At 39.2% G+C, this 21,764-nt stretch overlaps 1 protein-coding gene across 2 annotated transcripts in view; it reads left to right on the forward strand.

Moving 5' to 3' along the window:
- The window catches only part of SESTD1 (SEC14 and spectrin domain containing 1), a 164,208-nt gene that overhangs the window by 51,850 nt on the left and 90,594 nt on the right, over positions 1–21,764 (forward strand). For both annotated transcript variants that reach the window (XM_017868273.1, XM_017868272.1), the window contains exon 2: positions 16,975–17,054. In XM_017868273.1, the coding sequence (XP_017723762.1) occupies positions 17,000–17,054 (55 nt within the window). In that variant the 5' untranslated portion in view covers positions 16,975–16,999. The remainder of the gene's footprint in view (positions 1–16,974; positions 17,055–21,764) is intronic.

A 21,764-nucleotide genomic window follows, 5' to 3' on the forward strand; every position in this document is an offset into this window, starting at 1 on the left:
CTTGAGCCACCGCGCCCGGCCGTCTGTGTCTTTTAATTGGGGCAGTTAGCCCATTTACGTTTAAGGTTAATATTGTTATGTGTGAATTTGATCCTGTCATTATGATGTTAGCTGGTTATTTTGCCTGTTAATTGATGCAGTTTCTTTGTAGCATCGACGGTCTTTACACATTGGCGTGTTTTTGCAGTGGCTGGTACCAGTTGTTCCTTTCTATGTTCAGTGCTTCCTTCAGGAGCTCTTGTAAGGCAGGCCTGGTGGTGACAAACTCTCTCAGCATTTGCTTGTCTGTAAAGGATTTTATTTCTCCTTCACTTTTGAAGCTTAGTTTGGCTGGATTTGAAATTCTGGATTGAAAATTCTTTTCTTTAAGAATGCTGAATATTGTCCCCCACTCTCTTCTGGCTTGTAGGGTTTCTGCCGAGAGATCTCACCCTTTGTGGGTAACCCAACCTTTCTTTCTGGTTGCCCTTAACATTTTTTCCTTCATTTCAGCCTTGATGAGTCTAACAATTATGTGTCTTGATGTTGTTCTTGTCGAGGAGTATCTTTGTGGTGTTCTCTGTATTTCCTGAATTTCAATGTTGGCCTGCCTTGCTAGGTTGGGGAAGTTCTCTTGGATAATATCCTGAAGAGTGTTTTCCAGCTTGGTTCCATATTCCCCCTTACTTTCAGGTACACCAGTCAAACGTAGGTTTGGTCTTTTCACATAGTCCCATATTTCTTGGAGTCTTTGTTCATTTGTTTTTACTCTTTTTTCTCTAACCTTGTCTTCTTGCTTTGATTTCATTAATTTGATCTTCAGTCACTGATACCCTTTCTTCCACTTGATCGAATCGGCTATTGAAGCTTGTGCGTGCACCTCGAAGTTCTCATGCCATGTTTTTCAGCTCTATCAGGTCATGTAAGGTCTTCTCTACACTGATTATTCTAGTTAGCCATTTGTTTAACATTTTTTCAAGAATTTTAGCTTCCTTGCAATGGGTTAGAACATGCTCCTTTAGCTCGGAGAAGTTTGTTATTACCGACCTTCTAAAGCCTACTTTTGTCAACTTGTCAAAGTCATTCTCCATCCAGCTTTGTTCAGTTGCTGGCTAAGAGCCACCGCTTTGGTCATTTGTAGTAGAAGAGGTAGTCTGGTTTTTAGAATTTTCAGCTTTTCTGCTCTAGTTTCTCCCCATCTTTGTGGTTTTATCTACCTTTGGTCTTTGATATTGGTGAGCTACAGATGGGGTTTTGGTGTAGATGTCCTTTTTGTTGATGTTGATGGTATTCCTTTCTGTTTGTTAGTTTTCCTTCTAACACTCACGTCCCTCAGCTGCAGGTCTGTTGACGTTTGTTGGAGGTCCACTCCACACCCTGTTTGCCTGGGTATCACCAGCAGAGGCTGCAGAACAGCACATATTGCAGAACAGCAAATATTGCTGCCTGATCCTTCCTCTGGAAGCTTCCTCCCAGAGGAGCACCCTACTGTATGAGGTGTCTTTTGGCTGCTACTGGGAGGTGTCTCCCAGTTAGGCTACACGGGGGTCAGGGACTCACTTGAGGAGGCAATCTGTCCATTCTCAGAGCTCAAATGCCATGTTGGGAGAACCACTGTTGCCTTCAGAGCTATCAGACAAGGATGTTTAAGTCTGCAGAAGTTGTCTGCTGCCTTTTGTTCAGCTATGCCCTGCCCACAGAGGTGGAGTCTATAGAGGTAGTAGGCCTTGTTGAGCTGCAGTGGGCTCCGCCCAGTTTGAGCTTCCTGGCCACTTTGTTTACCTACTTAAGTCTCAGCAATGGTGGACTCCCCTCCACCAACCAGGCTGCTGCCTTGCAGTTTGATCTCAGATCACTGCACTAGCAGTGAGCAAGGCTCCATGGGCGTGGGACCCACTGAGCCAGGCACGGGAGAGAATTTCCTTGTCTGCTGGTTGCTAAGACCTTGGGAAAAGCACAGTATTTGGGCGGGAGTGTCCTGTTTTACCAGGTACAGTCTGTCATGGCTTCCCTTGGCTAGGAAAGGGAAATCCCCAGACCTGTTGTGCTTTCCGGGTGAGGCGATACCCCTCCCTGCTTTGGCTTGCCCTGTGTGCTGCACCCACTGTCCAACCAGTCCCAATGAGATGAACCAGGTACCTCAGTTGGAAATGCAGAAATCACCCATTTTCTGCATCAGTCACTCTGGGGACTGCAGACTGTAGCTGTTCCTATTCGGCTATCTTGGAAAAGAAGATATTTTAAAATTATTTCAATAGTTTTAGGGGAACAAGTGGTGTTTGGTTGTATGAATAAGTTATTTAGTGGTGATTTCTGAGACTTTGGTACATCCATCACTTGATCAATGTGCACTGAAACCAGTGTGTAGTTTTTTTATCTCTCATCCCCCTCCCACCCTTCCCCTGAGTCCCCAGAGTCCATTATATCATTCTTATACCTTCATGTCCTCCTGTCTTAGCTCACACTTATAAGTGAGAACATACGATGTTTGGTTTTCCATTCCTGAGTTACATCACTTGGAATAATGGTGTCCATCTGCATCCAGGTTGCTGTAAATGCCATTATGTCATTCCTTTTTATGGCTGAAGAGTAGTATTCCATGGTGTGTGTGTGTGTGTGTGTGTGTGACATTTCTTGCAAATTATCTCAGCACCATTTGTTTAGTGGGGTAGTAGGGTGCCCTTTCTCCATTTTATGTTTTTGTTTGCTTTGTCAAAGTTCAGTTGGCTGTAAGTATTTGGCATATTTTTGGGTTCTCTATTTTGTTCCATTGGTCTGTGTGCCTGTTTTTATACTAGTGCCCTGCTGTTTTGGTAACTGTAGTCTTGTAGTCGGGTAATGTGATGCCCCCATATTTGTTCTTTTTGCTTAGTCTTACTTTAGCTATGCAGGCTCTTTTTTCTGTTGTTCCATATGAATTTTAGGATTTTTTTTTTCTAGTTCTGTGAAGAATGATGATGGTATTTTGATGGGAATTGCATTGAATTTATAGATTGCTTTTGGCAGTATGATCATTTTCACAATATTGATTCTATCCATCCATGAGCATGGGATGTGTTTCCATTTGTTTGTGTTATCTGTGATTTCTTTTACCAGTGTTTTGTAGTTTTCCTTGTAGAGATCTTTCACTTCCTTGGTTAGGTATATTCCTTTTTTTCTTTTCTTTTTTTTTTTTTTCAACTGTTATAAAAGGGGCTGAGTTCTTGATTTGATTCTCAGCTTGGTCGCTGTTGGTATATAGCAGTGTTACTGATTTTTGTATCCTGAAACTTCACTGAATTCTTTGATGAGATCTAGGAACTTTTTGGAAGAGTCTTTATTGTTGTATTGGTATACAATCATATCATCAACAGTGACAGTTTGTCTTCCTCTTTACCAATTTAGATGCCTTTTATTTCTTTCTCTTGTCTAATTCCTCTGGCTGGGACTTCCATTATTATGTTGAACAGAAATGGTGAAACTGGGCATCCATATCTTGTTCCAATTCTCAGGAGGAATGCTTTCAAGTTTTCCCCATTCAGTATAGTGTTGGCTGTGGGTTTATCATAGAAGTCTTTATTACCTTAAGATATGTCCGTTCTATGCTGATTTTGCTGAGGGTTGTAATCATAAAGTGATTCTGGATTTTATCAAATGCTTTTTCAGCATCTATTGAGATGATTATATTATTTTTGTTTTTAATTGTTTTGTTTATGTGGTTATCACATATATTGACTGGTGTATGTTAAACCAACCCTGCATCCCTGGTATGAAACCCACTTATTGGGTTCAGTTATTTCATGTTTTGTTGAGGATTTTTGCATCTATGTTCATCGGAGATATTGGTCTGCAGTTTTCTTTTTTTGTTATGTCCTTTTCTGGTTTTGGTATTAGGGGAATATTGGCTTCATAGAATGATTTAGGGAGGATTCTCTGTTTATGTTGGAATAGTTTCAGTAGTATTGATACCAGTTCTTCTTTGAATGTTTGATAGAATTCAGCTGTGAATCCATCTAGTCCTGAACTTCTTTCATTGGAAATGTTTAAATTACTGTTTCAGTCTTACTACTTGTTATTGGTCTTTTAGAGTTTTCTTTCTTCCTGGTTTAATCTAGGAGGGTTGTAGATTTCCAGGAATTTACCTATCTCCTCTGGGTTTTCTAGTTTGTGTGCATAAAGGTGTTCATGGTAGCCTTAAATGATCTCGATCTCGGTTATAGTATCTCCCATTTCATTTCGTTTCTTTTTTTTTTTTTTTTTTGTTCTGAGATGGAGTCTCGCTCTGTTGCCCAGGCTGGAGTGCAGTGACGTGATCTCGGCTCACTGCAAGCTCCACCTTCCGGATTCACGCCTCAGCCTGCCTAGTAGCTGGAACTACAGGCACCCGCCACCATGCCTGGCTAATTTTTTTGTATTTTTAGTAGAGACGAGGTTTCACCATGTTAGCCAGGTTAGTCTCCATCTCCTGACCTCATGATCCACCTGCATCAGCCTCCCAGAGTGCTGGGATTACAGGCCTGAGCCACTGTGCCTGGCCAGTATCTCCCGTTTCATTTCTAATTGAGCTTATTTGGATCTTCTCTCTACTTTTCTTGGTTAATTTCATTAATGGTCTATTGATTTTGTTTATCTCTTCAAGGAACCAGCTTTTTGTTTCATTCATCTTTTTTTGTTGTTTCAATTTCATTTAGTTCTACTCTGATCTTTATTTTTTTTCTTCTGCTGGGTTCAGTTTTGGTTTGTTCTTGTTTCTCTAGTTCTTTGAGGTGTGAACTTAGATTGTCAATTTGTGCACTTTCCAACTTTTTGATGTAATAGGCATTTAACACTATGAACTTTCCTCTTAGCACTATTGTTACTGTATCCCAGAGGTGTTGATGGGTTGTGTCACTATTATTGTTCAGTTCAAAGAAATTTTTTCTATCTTGATTTTATTGTTGCCCAAAAGATCATTTAGGAGCAGATTGTTTTAAGGTATTTGTGTAGTTTAGAGCATTCCTTTTCAAATTAATTTCCAATTTTATTCTACTATAGTATAAGAGAGAGTACTTGATATAACTTCAATTTGCTTAAATTTATTGAGGCTTGTTTTTTGGCTTATCATACGATCTATCTTGGAGAATGTTCCACATGCTGATGAAAAGAATGTATATTCTGCAATTGTTGGGTAGAATGTTCTGTAAATATCTGTTAAGCCCATTTGTTCTAGGGTGTAGTTTAAGTCCATTGTTTCTTTGTTGCCTTTCCATCTTGATGACCTGTCTTGTGCTGTCAGGAGAGTATTGTATTTCCCCAGCATTAGTGTGTTGCCATCTATCTCATTTCTTACATCTAGTAGTAATTGTTTTATAAACTTGGGAGCTCCACTGTTAGGTGCATATATATTTAGGATTGTGATATTTTCCTGTTGAACTAGTCCTTTATCATTATATAATGCCCCTCTTTACCTTTTTAAAGTGCTGATGCTTTAAAGTTTGTTTTGTCTGATAGAAGAATAGCTCCGCCTGCTCACTTTTGGTGTTCATTTGCATGGACTGTCTTTTTCAACCTGTTTACCTTAAGTTTATGTGAGTCCCTATGTGTCAGTTGAATCTCTTGAAGACAGCAGATACTTGGTTGGTGAATTCTTATTCATTCTCCATTCTGTATCTTTTAAGTGGACCATTTAGGCCGTTTATATTCAATGTTAGTGTTGAGATGTGAGGTACTGTTCTATTCATCATGCTATTTGTTGACTGAATACCTTGGTTTGTTTTCATTGTGTTATTGTTTTACAGGTCCTGTGAGATGTATGCTTCAAGGAGATTCTATTTTGGCATATTTTGAGGATTTGTTTCAAAATTTAGAGCTCCTTTTAGCAGTTCTTGTAGTGCTTGCTTGGCCGTGGCAAATTCTCTCAACATTTGTTTGTCTAATAAATACATTATCTCTCCATTTATGATGCTTACTTTTGCTGGGTACAGAATTATTGGCTGATAATTATTTTAATTAAGGAGGCTAAAGATAGGACCCCAATTCCTTCTGGCTTGAAGGATTTCTGCCAAGAAATCTGCTGTTAATCTAATAGATTTTCCTTTATAAGTTGATGTAAGTGATGCTTTTTCTTCACAGCTTTAAGATTCTTTCCTTCGTCTTGACTTTAGATATCCCGAAAACTATGTTCCTAGGTGATTATCTTTTTGCAATGAATTTCCTGGGTGTTCTTTGAACTTCTTGTAAGTGGCTGTCTAGGTCTCTAGCAAGACCAGGGAGGTTTTTCTCTATTATTCCCTCAAATAAGTTTTCCAAGCTTTTAGATTTCTCTTCTTCTTCAGGAATACCAATTATTTTTATGTTTGGTTGTTTTAATATAATCCCAAATTCCTTTGAGGCTTGTTCATTTTTAAAAATTCTTTTTTGTCTTTTTTGGATTTCATTAATTTGAAAGCCTTGTCTTTGAGCTCTGAAGTCCTTTCTTCTACTTGTTCAATTCTATTGTTGGAACTTTCCAGTGTATTTTGCATTTCTCTAAGTGTGTCTTTTATTTCTGGATGTTTTGATTGTCTTTTCTTTATGATATCTATTTCTCTGGAGACTTTTTCGTTAATATCCTGTATTTTTTTAAATTTCTTTAAGTTGGTTTTCACCTTTCTCTGGTGCCTCCTTGAATAGCTTAATAATCAACCTTCTGAATTCTTTATCTGGCAATTCAGAGATTTCTTGTTGGTTTGGATCTGTTGCTAGAGAGGAGCTAAGTGTGATCTTTTGGGGGTGTTATAGAACCTTGTTTTGTCATGTTACCAGAATTACTTTTCTGGTTCATTCTCATTTTGTTAGACAGTTTCAGTGGAAAGATCTGGAACTCAGGGGCTACTGTTCAGATTCTTTTGTCCCACAGGGTGATCCCTTGGTATGGTGCTAGGGATGGGGCTTCCTGAGAGCCGGACTACAGTGATTGTTATTGCCCTTGAGAAAACAAGCAGGGCTCTCAGGGCTCTCACCTTCCTGCCTGCCCGCCTGCATGGTCGGCTGCGGCTTCTGTGCAAAGATGCATCTGTGATGTCATCTGTCTTTAGGTCTCCCCTCTGTGGTTACCAGCACCTGCTCTGGTGGAGGTGGCAGGGTTATAAAGTGGACTCTGTGGGAATCCTTGATTTTAGTTTTGTTTGGTGCTGGTTTTCGTGAATGCTGGTTATGCTGGTAGTGAAGTTATCATGTGGACAGAATCAGGACCTCGGTTTAGCCAGAGTGTTGCAGGTGGTGGAATTAGCTGCTATTTTCTCCTTCTTTGGAGCAGGGTTATTCTGTTGAGTTACTGTAGTGGCTTGATTGGTTGGCCTCCAGCCAGGAGGTGGCACTTTCAAGAGAGTACCAACTGCAGTGGTAGAAAGTGGATATAATCTTGCCCCACATTGGCTAGGATGAGTACTTTGGTTTCTCCGATTTGGTTGTGGCCATAGAGCTCGCAAGAGCTTTATCTTTTGTCTTTGGCTACCAGGGCAGATAGATGTAAACCATCAGCAGGGTTAGACCAGTCTGATCTCTAACTCCCTTTGGACAGGGGTTTCTGTGGCCACTGTGGGGGATGGTGGGTGGTTCTCAGGCCAATGGAGTTAGGTTCGAGGGGGATTATGGCTGCCTCTGCTGCATCATATATAGATCACCAGGGAAGTGGGGAAAAGCCAGCTGTGACAGGCCTCACCTAGCTCCCATACAGTCAGCAAGGCCAGTCTCACTCTCACCTTACCCCCACCAACCACACTGAGTTTGTATCCAGACAGCCAGAGAGCAGGGCTAAGGTCTTGCCCTCAGGTACAAGCCTTCACATTGAGAAAACAAGCAGGGCTCTCAGGGCTCTCACCTTCCTGCCTGCCCGCCTGCATGGTCGGCTGCGGCTTCTGTGCTTGTATCTGCACTTCCCGTTTGCCCCCTACTCCCTGGATTCTGCTCAGGAAAGTTTGTGCTCAGTTGAAGTTATTACAGAGTTCAGCTAGGAGCATCCTTCACCCTGTGGCCCCTCCCCAATTTCACCAGCTGCCTTACTTTCCCTAAGGGACCTCTGTGAGATGAGGTCAGGAATGGCTTCCTTGGGCTTGTACTGGGGTGCTGGGGAACAGGAGTACCTGCAGGGCTCTTCCAGCTGCTGCTTCTGCTTTTATGTTTCACACAACTCCCTAAATCCATTTCAACTCTAGGTAAATTAAATTCTTCTCCCATGATCTGGATTTTTGGGTTCCCCAGTGGGGATGTGTGTTCAGAGGCTGACTTTTCTCCCCTCTCACACTTTGTTGATTCATAGTTTTTCAGCTGTTTTGTGGTGTTGCAGCAGCAAGCCACTTCTTTCAAAGGTTCTGTGAATTCTTCAGTTTTCCTGTTATGTTCCTATGGTCGTTCTTGGAACAAAAGTTAACAATGTGAGTCTCCAGATGCTGTACTGTCTGTCCAAGTGGGAGCTGCACATTAGTCCTGTCACCTATTCGCCATTTTCCACCTTTATGTTATTTAACATTTTATTGTGGAGATGGAGGTGGTGTTGGTTGTATTTTGCAAGATTTTCCCTTTGTGTATTTTGTACATTATCTATTTAAATTTTTCTATCAGATATTAAAATAACCAGAAAGAGGAAGTTGTTTTTTTTTTTTTTTTAATAACTGTGCTAAACACTTGAAAAACTGGAGCAAATAACTTTTGAAAACTTAAATTTGACCTAATGATACAGTAATAATGATTTTTTGTTACCCATCTCTTTTGTGACAACAGTGAAAGAGATTGTTGGAAAGGAGACTGTAGAAGGGAGGAAGATACAGAGTAAATACAGTTGTTTTCATCTCTTGACTGCTTTACTTTTTATGTATCAGGTCATTTGATCTTGGCTTATACACCCACAAAACTATTTCTCCTTAGTATTACTTTAAGCTACCTTTGTATCACTTTCAAGATATTCTTGAAATAAAACAATTTTAAAAAGCTGTTTAATTTTTTTAAAATCCAGTATTTTGCCTTGCTGAAGTGTTTGTGTAAAGGAAAGTTTGGATAAAGCACCTGTCTCTCAGGAGATAGTGATGAAATGGGAGATTGCTTCTGGATGTCATAGTTTGCCAAAGAAAATCTAGACCAAGAGACTAAAACCCATTGTCCTTTTCCTTTTTAGAGATGTGGAGAATGCAGTTGTGAAAAGTTAAATTTTAGCATTTGATGGCATAAAATCAATAATTTGACTTGGAAAGCTTCAATAATATTGATAGATTTTACTCCATGGGTCACCTGCATCTATCATTTTGTATGCCGTGTCTTACAGATTGCAGATGTTCCTACTTCTTGGATGCTGTTTGATTAGGTTTGACTATGGCAAGGGTTAAAATCTCAATGTATTGATGGGCATTTTTATTCAAATTAAATGGCAACAGAGTTAAAAAAAACAAAACAAAACAAAAAAACCTTAAGTGATTGGAGACGGTCTTCTAAACTCTCAATTTTAGTTTTTCTGCTTCTACCAACTTTCTCCACTGATTAAAAGAGGAGCCTATTTTAGCCAACTTAAGCAGAAAAGGGATTTATTTTGTATAATTTACAGAACTGATGAGAAGGATGGAGAAATAAGTTCAAAAAAATAGGAAGGAATTAAAGGCAGCTGAGAATTTGTCTCTGCTCATATACCATAAAGAAAATCTGGTTAGAAAGCCAGTTCTGTTTCTGTGACTGTTGTCTCTGTATCTGCATTTCTCCCTCAAAGTTGAATTTTTTTTTTCTGGGGGAGCATCCTATGGACAGCTGAGATCAGTAGTTCTCTTGTTTCTAGCTTTCAGGAGTGCCTGAGGTCAAAACTGTTTTTTATAATTCTTATGTTTTATTTGCCCTGTTTACTGTGTTGACATTTGTGCTGATGGTGTAAAAGCATTGGTGAGAAAGAGTGCTGGTGTCTTACCATGAATCAAGGCAGTGGCATGTCTGTATGCATGTCAACCTAAAAGGAAGAAGCTGAGGCAAAATTAATATAAGTGAAGAGTTTTTTTTTTTTGGCTAAGCTCAAGGACTGCAGCCTGGGAGCTTAGATTCAAATTGTCCTGAACATGCACTTTAATTAGTACCAGTTACAAGTAGATTTTTAAAGGCAAAAAAAGTTGTTTGTTAGGAATTCTCATTGGTTCACAGAAATAACATTGGTTAATGATTGGCTCCACATTGTTAAGCTACAAGATACGGATTATCGCAAAAAAAGTCGTCAGAAATTCTCATTGGTTCACAGAAAGAACATTGATTAGTGATTGGCTCTACATTGTTAAGCTATAGGGTGTGTATTATAATGTCCAGTGGGGTATTATTAGATTTATTTATAGCTACCTATAGTAATAGTAAGCAATTTCAGAAGATGAGCACACAGCTCAAGACATGAAGAAGGGCATGATTGTGGTCTCATTTTAGTGTCTCTCTTGGTCTGATAATTAAAAGGACTTACATCCTCAGATAAAAGTTCTTCCTTTTTTTCACCTGTATACACACACACACACACACACACACACACACACACACACAAACACATATATAACTTTTCATTGACAATATTTCTCATACCAAATGTGAGAGTTTTTTCTTCACACCAATCAATTCTCCATCTCTCCAGATACCACCTGGGTGTCCTACAACCCAATTCAGTTCTGGCAGTAAGTGCCTGGAGTTACCAGATCCAGAGTTTAAGGGCTCAATCCCACAAGACTGTCCTCACTTTATTTATTTGTTTCTTTTTATTTTTTATAGACAAGAATCTTGCTATGTTGCCCAGGCTGCACTCAAACTCTAGGGCCCAGGCAATCCTCCCACCACAACCTCCTTAGTAGCTGGGACTACAGGCTCAGGCTGTCTTCACTTTAGGCGCCATAGCTGGGCTGTCCTCATTTTAGATGCCAGGCACAAGTATTGGGTCCCCAGATTACCCACTCTTCTGTCTGACTTGACTACAAATCAAGGTTCTCATCACCCACAACCCCTTCAGGTTTGATAATTCACTAAGATACCTCACAGACTTCAGTAAGACAATTTACTTATGATTACTGGGTTGTTATAAAGGATCAACTCAGGAACAGCCTATAGAAGAGATGTTTAGTGCAAGGTATCAGGGGAGGAGGCATGGGGACCTTCCATGGCCTGTCTGATGTTCACTCACCTGGAAGCTCTCTGAACTGTTCCCATCCCCTTTTTAAAAAAATAGAGTGGGGTTCTTGCCATGTTGCCCAGGTTGGTCTTGAACTCCTGGATGTCATGGGTGCTACTGCCCGTGGCCAGCTTTGCAGTTTTTAAAGGGATTTACCAAGACAGTTGTAGGTAAAGAAATGCAGATTTATTAGCGAAAGTGTGAAAATATGCTGCAGGGTTGCATTGGGCAGCACAGCAGAGAAAGGGTTGTCTGCCAAGAGGTAGGGGCTGGAGGGAAATTGTATAGAGTCATGCTACAAGGCGGCTATCTGTGGAACAAGGTAGCTGTGCTTGCAGGTTGTTTGTGATTAACCATCTGTCCGAACAGTAGTTCATTGTTTCCCATCTGGGATCACCCCTTTCTCATTGTTGCTTACTTATCAGGACTCCACATCTGCCCCACCCCCTCTGACAGAACAGCAGTGACAAATCATTGGCAATGGGGTGGAGGTCTCATCTTCCAACTACTTCCTGGCATGCCTAGGGCATGGAGTAGACCCTACCTATGGTTGTTGGTTTGTCAGGAGACCCTGTGGGTCATTGTCCCAGATTGTGGGACTTAGGATATTGGATTTTTCTGGAGGAAGGTATTCATCAGAGAGGGGGAGCATGTCAAGATGAAACTGGTGACCAGCTGAATCCAGGGGAGATTTGTAACGGTAGCAGGCATCTCTGGGGAGAGACTGATCCCATACACAGTATCATTTTAAAGTGAAACTGTTGAATTCTAGAAGATAAAATTTTGTTTTTTAAAGCCATTGTCCAAAAGGGATACACAAACCTTTTGCTTTGTGATTGTTTTCCTTATTGGAAACCCATTTAGGTAACCTGAAAATTAAACTCAATGAAAAACTGTTTGCATTTAATTAGACACAGAAAGTGTGTTCAGCAGGGGAATACATGACTCTTAGGAACAGCATAAGTTGTTTTTTTTGATTACATGGAAAATTTAGACATACCTAGAAAAGCCAGGGGTCCAGAATTAAGTTATGTTAGAGGAAAACATTGCTTAATTTTTTTGACCTTAAAGTTGAAACGTTAAAATATTATGTTAATGTTTAGCATTAGGACATAATAACAGTTAGAATTGGGAGGAAAACACGACAGGAGCTGACAAAAACCTGGGGGTGTTATTATATTAGGCCTTCTTTAGGGGAGAAAAAGCTGAAAGCAGCGGGACACAGCAAAAGTTAAACTGAGATGATTCTGAGAAGTTTTAAAAATAAACGTTATAAAATGAAAAGTAAAACTTCTTGTAGTTTTGTTAAGAACAGATTAATACCTTAAGAAAACCTTGTTTTAACATATGGAGAGGCAATGTTAGAAAGACTATCCTAAATAATTCCCTTTCAGTTATAACCAACTTAATCACATAGAAAAATCTTTTCATAAATTTCCCTTCACAAACCTTCTTATGATTTACACAGACTATTTTTGACATGCTTGGACTTTACGACTTGTCCTAAGCATTCCTCTTTCTTAAACAACCAGTCATTCTATTTCAGGACAAGAATTTACCGTACGAGATTTTTTTTCTCATATAAAGTCTTTTTTTTTTTTTGAATAACCTTCCTTTCCCAAAATACCTTTTTACCTTTATAATCTTCTTCATGTCTCTCTTATTCCCTGGTTCCTTTTACCTTGTTTTATATATAACCTTTAAGTAACCTTTGAATTAGACAAAAATTATTTTCCTTTTGTTAGGAAGTTAAGGTTTGTACTTCATGTTGCTGTGTGATTTCTGTGGAGGAGCAAATGAGGAGGTAGTTTACATGCTGTAGAAGTTATCCCCTCTTAAGAGATTTTTCAATTAGGTTTCTTGCTAGGGCTTGTTTGAATAAATGTGGGCTATATATATATATATTTTTTTTGAGACGGAGTCTTACTCTGTCGCCCAGGCTGGAGTGCAGTGGCTGGATCTCAGCTCACCACAAGCTCCGCCTCCTGGGTTTACGCCATTCTCCTGCCTCAGCCTCCCGAGTAGCTGGGACTACAGGTGCCTGCCACCTCGCCCAGCTAGTTTTTTTTTGTATTTTTTAGTAGAGATGGGGTTTCACCGTGTTAGCCAGGATGGTCTCGATCTCCTAACCTCGTGATCAGCCCGTCTCGGCCTCCCAAAGTGCTGGGATTACAGGCTTGAGCCACCGCACCCGGCCAATGTGGGCTATATTTTAAACCCCTGAAGTAGGACTATCTAACTTGAAGTTTCTATTTAATCCGTTTTTACACTGCTGTAAAGAAATACCTGAGACTGGGTAATTTGTAAACAAAGGAGGTTTAATTGACTCACAGTTCTGCGTGGCTGGGGAGACCTCAGGAAACTTACAGTCATGGTAAAAGAGGAAGCAGACACCTTCTTCACAGGGTGGCAGGAGAGAGAAATCAGGAGGGCAGGAGAAATTGCCATTTATGAAACCATTAGATCTTGTGAGAACTCACTATGAGAAGAACAGCATGGTGGAACCACCCCCATGATCTAATCACTTCCCTCACTCTACATGTGGAGATTACAGTTCTCTTCCTCAAAACATGGGGATTACAATTGGAGATGAGATTTGGGTGGGGACACAGAGCCAAACCATATCCAGTGGCCTGTCCTTCTGCATCAAGAACACTTACTTGGAGGAGTGTCCTTAGTACAGTCTGCAAGGGCTGGAGGCTTCTAAAGCAGGCAGCAGTTAAGCCTGTCTCTTGTCCTTGCATTTTTCTTTCTCTTTGGCTCTGTTCCCCTTAATCTGTTCTCAATTATTGAAGAAATTGAAACTATGTCCAGCAGTGTTGGGAAAGTAGTTTGTGGTCTCTAATCTAGCTTTTGGACTTCATGTCTAATGTGTAGGGATACCTGGTTGATAAACAGCTATGACATTGAGGCCTTCTGGGCTCTGGGAGTTCATATTAGTATATTTTTTCATAGCCTCAGCCAGCTTGGAATAAAATAGGGCTAGATTTTCATTTGACCCCTCTCTTATTTCCCTTAGTTTGGCATAATTTACAGGTTTTATATGGCCTTTTTAATGCCCTGAATCAGGCAAGTGATCATGTGATTATGACATTCCTGTTGTGGTCTCCCTCTTGATAACCCCACCTAGAATCAGCGTCAGGCACTGCAGTTCTCCCAGGGCCAGACTCCTGGGGATTTGGGGTATGCACTTCATCTGCCCACCTTTGATCCAGAGACCATATGTGGATTTTTCCTCATGGGTGTAACAAATGGTAAAAATAATATACATGTCCTACCAAGTGAGGTAGATAAAGCAGTAGTCCTTTAAATTCCTTCATGAAGTGAGAAGGGCCCCTACTGAAAGAGCCAAAGCTTAGTTTTTATTTGGGAAAGATCAGACTTTAGGAAGGGAGCATGGACTCTGATGGTTCCTAGATCCCCATTTGCCACATCCTGGAGCAGCAGAACTTTTTCTGAGGCCAAAATGAGATCTCATAGGTGACCTCTGACCTAGTATGAGAAGGGGAGAAGAATCCCTGATAAGGAGGAGGAAATCAACATCAAAGGTTGGAATGTTGAGGGGAAGGTGAGAGAGAGGGAGCAGATGGAGTAGGTGTAATTGAACATGAAGGTAGTTTGTTACGGGAAGAAGGTGTGGCCTCAACCCATCCAGCTAGCTGGGAAGAACGGAAGAGAGTAAAAGAAAGGCCCATCCAAAATATCAAAAGAGTCAGTGGGGCCAGAGAATATAGTCAGCACATTCAGCAGGTTTGGTGGAGATTTGGATCCTGAGAGAGTGAGTTACGAAAGTCTGGACATAGGAACTTCAGATCACTTAGAAGAGTTGTGACAGAAAAGGGCAAGCTGTAAAATAGTATTGGGGCAAGGGTCCCACCTTGTGGCCAGGAGGATTCCTGATCTGAAAGTTTGTAATGTGGCCATGTTGTATTGCCCAAGAAAATTAAACTTTCTTTTTGAGAGTGTGAGGGTCAGATTTATCCATTATTTTAGGATGCTACCCAGAGATGAGTCTGAAGGAATAGATGGGGTGTGTCCCATGGTGGGACTGGAAAACAAGCTGTTTGGGGCTAATAAAATAATAGTACCTACCTCGTAGAAATGTTGTGAAGACTAAGATAATAAAAAGAAGTCATTTAGAGCAGTGCATAGTTTATAATAAACACCTAGTCAATGTTAATTGTAGTAATTATTATGACCCCTTTATCAGACTTTCAAATCAGGTCTTCATAAAGCTGGTCACAAGACAGGAGATCTAAGACGTGAATCCAAGCTGTCTGGGTTCTTGTATAACTGGATAACAACTCATCAGATCAAGGTATTGATCTGAAAACATGAGTGCTACTAGTTTTAGATTAAAGATGTACATTGTGAGCTTTTTTCCTCCTACTTCCTACTAGTCTGTTTGCTGGGCTAATGTAGAACAAACTTGAATAAACAAATTGCAAATATTCAAGGGAACTTGAATATATCATCTAGATAGACAGCTTGTTTTCTTTGAAGACAGATGCAAATGGTCGTATTTTTTAAATTGTATACACAAAAGCTGTAAAATTATATACTGGTTTAAATTAGTCTTGTTTAATTAGCCATTATCTGACCAATGTTACAACTCCATCTTTTTTTTCCTTAACATCTATTTTTTGTTTGTTTTTTAAAGACTGCTTTTTTTTTTCCTCCAGAGCAGTGCTGTTTCTTGAGTTTTCAGCTCTAGCTGGTAGCACAACCTTAGGTGGGATAGGTTCATAGCAGGTGTTTGCTGAGTAAGTAATATACTCATACAAAGAGTCATATTTTCTGCTGTGCTAGAAACTGTCTTCAAGAGAGTATGCTTTCATTAAATACAATAAAATTTCACAGTGCACTCCAAGGAACTGCTCTGTGTTGTGATGGTGGGTGGGTGTGAGATGGGACAGGGGAGGAAGGGATAAAATGTGATTGAGAATACTCTCTCAGACATGAAACTAAGTGTAAGGAGATAATAGAATTGAATCTGATTTTGTTTGTTTTTGTTGTTGTTTTGTTTGAAAGGTCCTACTCTCCCTAAAATCAAAATTTGATAGTATAGCAGGCAAAACCTCCATTTAAGGGAAACTATCTTGCCCTTAGCCCTTGCTATAAGGGTAGTCCCTTTTTGTATTTAGCTATAACCCCTGGCTATGGCTGAGTAGACCCTGGAAAACTGAATCAAAGAATAGTGAATTGTGGCCTGGTACAAAAAGATGAACTGGCCTAATCACAATTTTCCCTGGAAAATTAAAAACTGTAAAATGTAGAGAGATGGAGGCAGTTAACAATGGGGGCAAAAATTGAAACAATGTATTAGAAAATGTAGTGAGATAAACAGGATAAGATGTGGTACCCTGTATTATAGGGGAGCAAAAATATGAGAAATCAGAAAAGTCATTTAATAGTGAAATGGAAAGAATCAGATATTTGGCATTAAGCTGTGTAATTAATAAAGAACACAAAGGAAGATTGACTGCCTGTTTGATTGATTCATTTGTTTATTCAACAAATCATTTTTTAAGTTACTACTGTGTACCAGGCAGTGTTTTAGCCCAAGAGTATTGCTCTGAGAAAGAATTAAGCCAGTGATTTTCAACCACTTGTAATTTTGCCTACTAGAGGATATTTGGCCACGTCTAGAGACACTTTGGTTGTCACAACTGGGAAAGGGAGGTGGTATTGGTTTTTAGTGAATAGAGGCCAGGAATGCTGCAAACTATTCTACAATGCACAGGATAATTCCCTACAAAAAAAGAATCATCTTGCTCAAAATGTCAGTAGTTCTCAGGTTTAGAAACTCTGGGATAAACTATCATTAGGATATATTTCATGGAATAATTGTTATCTTGTAGTTGACATTTAACTTTCTGTGTTTTCAGAATTAAGGAAGTTCACTGGAGTAAAATGGAGGCCTCAGTAATATTACCCATTCTGAAGAAAAAACTAGCCTTTCTTTCAGGTATGTTTTCTTCTTAAAATTTGAAGTGTTTGATATACAAACTGTTATAATAGTTTTTTGTTTGATGAGTATGACAAATGCATTTTATGTTTTTATGAAAGTTTTGTTTAAAAGGTATTTCTGAGACATCTTTAAATCAGAGTGAAGAGCTAGGAGAGCTAACTCTGTACTGGTTCTTGGCAGGCCAATTTATTTTTCTAATTTCAACTTTTATTTTAGATTCTGGGGGTACATGTGCCTGTGTGTTGCATGGGTATATTACATGATACTAAGATTTGGGGTACCATTGATTCCCCTCACCCAGGTAGTGACCATAATACCCAGTAGGTAGTTTTTCAGCCCTTTTCCCCTCCTCTCCCTCCCCCGCAGTAGCCTCCAGTGTCTGTTGCTCCCATCTTTAGGTCCATGTGTGCCCAGTGTTTCACTCCCTCTTACAGATGAGAACATGCAGTATTTGGTTTTCTGTTTCTGTGTCAATATTCACTTAGGATGATGGCCTCTGGCTGCATCCATTTTGCAGCAAAGGGCATGATTTCCCTGTTTTTTTTTTTACGGCTGCATAGTACTCTATGATGTATATGTACCACATTTTCTTTATCCATTACACTGTTGATGGGCACCTAAGTTGATTCTGTAGCTCCGCTATTATAAATAGTGCTGCAAGGAACATATGAATGCATGTGTCTTTTTGATAGAGCAATTTATTTTCCATTGGATATATACACAGTAACGGGATTGCTGGACTGAATGGTAGCAATCCCATTACTGGGTATATACCCAAAGGAAAATACATTGTTTTATAGATTTCTCTGTTTTAAGTTTTCTGAGAAGTCTCCAGACTGCTTTCTCCAGTTCCTGAACTAATTTACATGACCACCAACAGTGTATATGCATTTCCTTTTCTCTGCAGCCTCACCAGCATCTATTATTTTTTTGACTTTTTAATAATAGACATTCTGACTAGTATGAGATATTTCATTGTCAGTTTGATTGCATTCCTGTGATCATTTGTGATGTGCATGCTTGTTGGCCACTTGTATGTCTTCTTTTGAGAAATATCTGTTCATGTCCTTTGCCCACTTTTTAATGGGGTTATTTGTTTTTTCCTTGTTGAATTGATTAAATTCATTATGGATTCTTGGTATTAGGCCTTTGTTGGAGGCATAGTTTGTGAATATTTTCTCCCATTTTGTAGGTTGTCTGTTTAATCTGTTGATAGTTTCTTTTGCTGTGCAGAAGCTCTCTATGTCCTATTTTTCAATTTTTGTGTTGCAGTTACTTTTGAGGACTTAGTCATAATTTTTTTTCCAAGGCCAGTATCCAGAATTGTAATTCCTAGGTTTTCTTCTAGGATTTTTATAGTTTTAGGTCTTAGGTTTAAGTCTTTAATTAATTTTGAGTTAATTTTTGTATATGGTGAAAGGTGTGGTTCAGTTTCATTCTTTTACACATGGCTAGCAAGTTATCCCAGCACCATTTATTAAAACCAGAGTTCTTTCCCCATTGCATGTTTTGTTGAAGATCAGAAGGCTGTAGGTGTGTGAATTTATCTCTGGATTCTCTGTTCTGTTCCATTGGTCCATGTGTCTGTTTCTGTACCAGTACCATGCTGTTTTGTTTACTGCAGCCTTGTAGTGTAGCTTGAAGACAGGTAATGTAATACCTCTGGCTTTTTTCTTTTTGCTTAGAATTGCTGTGGCTAGTTGGGCTCTTTTTTGTTTCCATGTGAACTTTAGTTTTTTTCTATTCTGTGAAAATTGACATTGGTAGTTTGATACGAATAGCATTGAATTTGTAGATTGCTTTGGGCTGTATGGCCATTTTGACATTTTAAATATGACGATGGAATGTTTTTCCATTACTTTATGTCTTCTGTTCTTTCAGCAGTGTTTTATAGCTCTCCTTGTAGATATATTTCACCTCCTTGCTTAGGTGTAGTTTTAGGTATTTTTTGTGGATGTTATAAGTGGGAATATGTTCTTTATTTGGCTCTCAGTTTGAGTGTCATTGGTGTTTGGAAATGCAACTTATTTTTGTATATTGATTTTTTTACCCTGAAATTTTACTGATGTAATTTATCAGTTCTAGAAGCCTTTTGGTGGAGGCTGTAGAGTTGTCTAGGTATAGAAACATGAAGTCAGCAAAGAGCAATAATTTGACTCCTTTTTCTGTTTCTGTGCCTTTTCTTTTTCTTGCCTGATGGTTCTTGCTAGGACTTTTAGTACTATGTTGAATATAAGTGGTGAGAGTAGCTATCCTTGTTTTGTTTCAGTTCTTAAGGGGAATACTTTTGGCGTTTGCCTGTTCAGCGTGATGTTGACTGTAGGTTTGTCTATAGATAGCTTTTATTATTTTGAGATGTATTTCTTCAATGCATAGTTTGAGGGTCTTTATCATGATAGGATATTGGATTTTATTGAAGGCTTTTTCTGCATCTATTGAGATGATCGTATGGTTTTTAATTCTGTTTATTTGGTAATTCACATTTATTGATTTGTACATGTTGAACTGATCTTGCATCCCAGGAATAAAACCTGCTTAAATGTGGAGGATTATTTGGCTGTGAATCCATCTAGTCCAGGGCTTTTTTTGGTTGGTAGATTTTTAAATTACCAGTTCAATTTCAGAACTCAATATTGGGCTGTTGAGGGCTTCAGTTTCTTTATGATTCAACCTTGGGAGGGTCTATGTTTCTAGGAATTTATCCATTTCTCTAGAGTTTCTAATTAGTGTGCACAGAAGTCTTTTGTATTTCTGTGGGATCAACTGTAATGTCACCTTTGTCATTTCTAATTGTCCTTATTTGGATCTCCTCTCTTTTTTTCTTTCTTAATCTAGCTAGTGGTCTTTGATCTTGTTTATCATTTGATGTTGTCAGTCCCCCTCCCCCCACACTTTTTTTTGAGACAGGATCTCACTTTGTCACTCAGTCTAGGGTGGAGAGCAGTAGTACGAACTAGGCTAACTGCAGCTTTGACCTCCTGAGCTGAAGCGATCCTCCAGCCTCAGCCCTGACAATTAGCTGGGACTACGGGTGTGTACCACCATGCCCAGCCAATTTTTGTGTTTTTTGTAAAGATGAGGTTTTGCTGTGTTGCACAGGCTGATCTCAAATTCATGAGCTCAAGTGATTCGCTCACTTTGACTTCTCAAAGTGCTGAGATTTGAGGGCTGAGCCACCTCGCCTGGCCTTGTTGATTCTTTTAATGGATTTTGGGGTCTCAATTTCATTCACTTCTGCTCTAGTTTCAGTTATTTCTTTTTTCCTGTTAGCTTTGGAGTTTGTTTGTTCTTGTTTTTCTAGTTCCTGTAGGTGTGACGTTACATTGTTAATTTGAGATCTTTGTAACTTCTTGATGTAGTCGTTTAGTGCTATAAACCTTAACAGTTTTTGCAACATCCCAGGGATTTTGATGTTGTATCACTGTGTTCATTTATCTCAAACAATTTTTTGATTTCTGCCTTAATTTTGTTTACACAAAAATCATTCAAGTGCAAGCTGTTTAACTTTCATGTAATTGTGTGGTTTTGAGAGATCTTCTTGGTATTGATTTCTACTTCTGTTACACTGTGATCTGAGAGTGTGGTTGGTATGATTTTGAGTTTTTTTAATTTATTGAGACTTGCATTATGGCCAGGCCTGTGGTTGGTCTTAGAGTATGTTTCACATGCAGATGAGAAGAGTTTCACATGCAGATTAGAATTTCACATGCAGATGAGAAGAATGTATATTCTGTGGTCGATGGGCGGAGTTCTGTAGATGTCTATTAGGTCCAATTGGTCAAGGGTCAAATTTAAGTTCAGAATTTGTTTTTTTTTTTCTCCCCCATGATCTGTCTAGCTCTATTGGTGGAGTGTTGAAATCCCCTGCTATTATTGTGTGGCTGTCTAATTCATCTTGTAGGTCCAGAATTACTTTTCTTATGAATCTGCAGTACTTCATTGTTGGGTGCATGTATATATATTTAGAATAATCAGGTATTTATGTTGAATTGAACCCTTTATCATTATGTAATGCTCTTCTTTGTCCTATTTGATTATTGTTGGTTTAAAGTCTGTTTTTTCTGGTTTCAGAATAGTGACCCCTGCTCTTTTTTGTTTTGTATATGTGTAATAGGTCTTTCCCCAACCCTTTTCTTTGAACCTATCATTATCATTACATGTGAGATGGGTCTCTTGAAGACAGAAGATGGATGGGTCTTGTTTTTTGAGTTTTTTGTTTGTTTGTTTGTTTGTTTGTTTGAGACAGTATCTCGTTCTGTCACCCAGGCTGGAGTGCAGTGGTATGATCATAGCTCACTGTAGCCTTAACCTCCTGGGCCCAAGCAGTCCTCCCACCTCAGCCTTTCAAGTAGCTGGGACCACAGACATGTACCATCATGACCAGCTAATTTTCTCATTTTTAATTTTTTTGTGGAGACAGGTGTCCTTATATAATGCGTAGGCTGGTTTTGAACCCCTGGTCTCAAGTGATCCTTCTACCTCAGTCTTCCAAATTGCTGAGATTATAGGCATGAACCACTGTGCTTGGCCAAATCTTGTTTTTTGAATCCATTTTGCCATTTTGTGTCTTCTAAGTGGGGTGTTAGACCTTTTACATTCAAGGCTAATGTTGATATGTTAGGTTATAATCCTATTTTGAAGTCATTAACTGGTTTCTTTGTAGTCTCAATTGCATAGTCGCTTTATAGGGTCTGTGGGCTATGTAAT

This window comes from Rhinopithecus bieti, unplaced genomic scaffold, assembly GCF_001698545.2.
Source record: "Rhinopithecus bieti isolate Rb0 unplaced genomic scaffold, ASM169854v2 scaffold_3062, whole genome shotgun sequence".
NCBI lineage: Eukaryota > Metazoa > Chordata > Mammalia > Primates > Cercopithecidae > Rhinopithecus > Rhinopithecus bieti.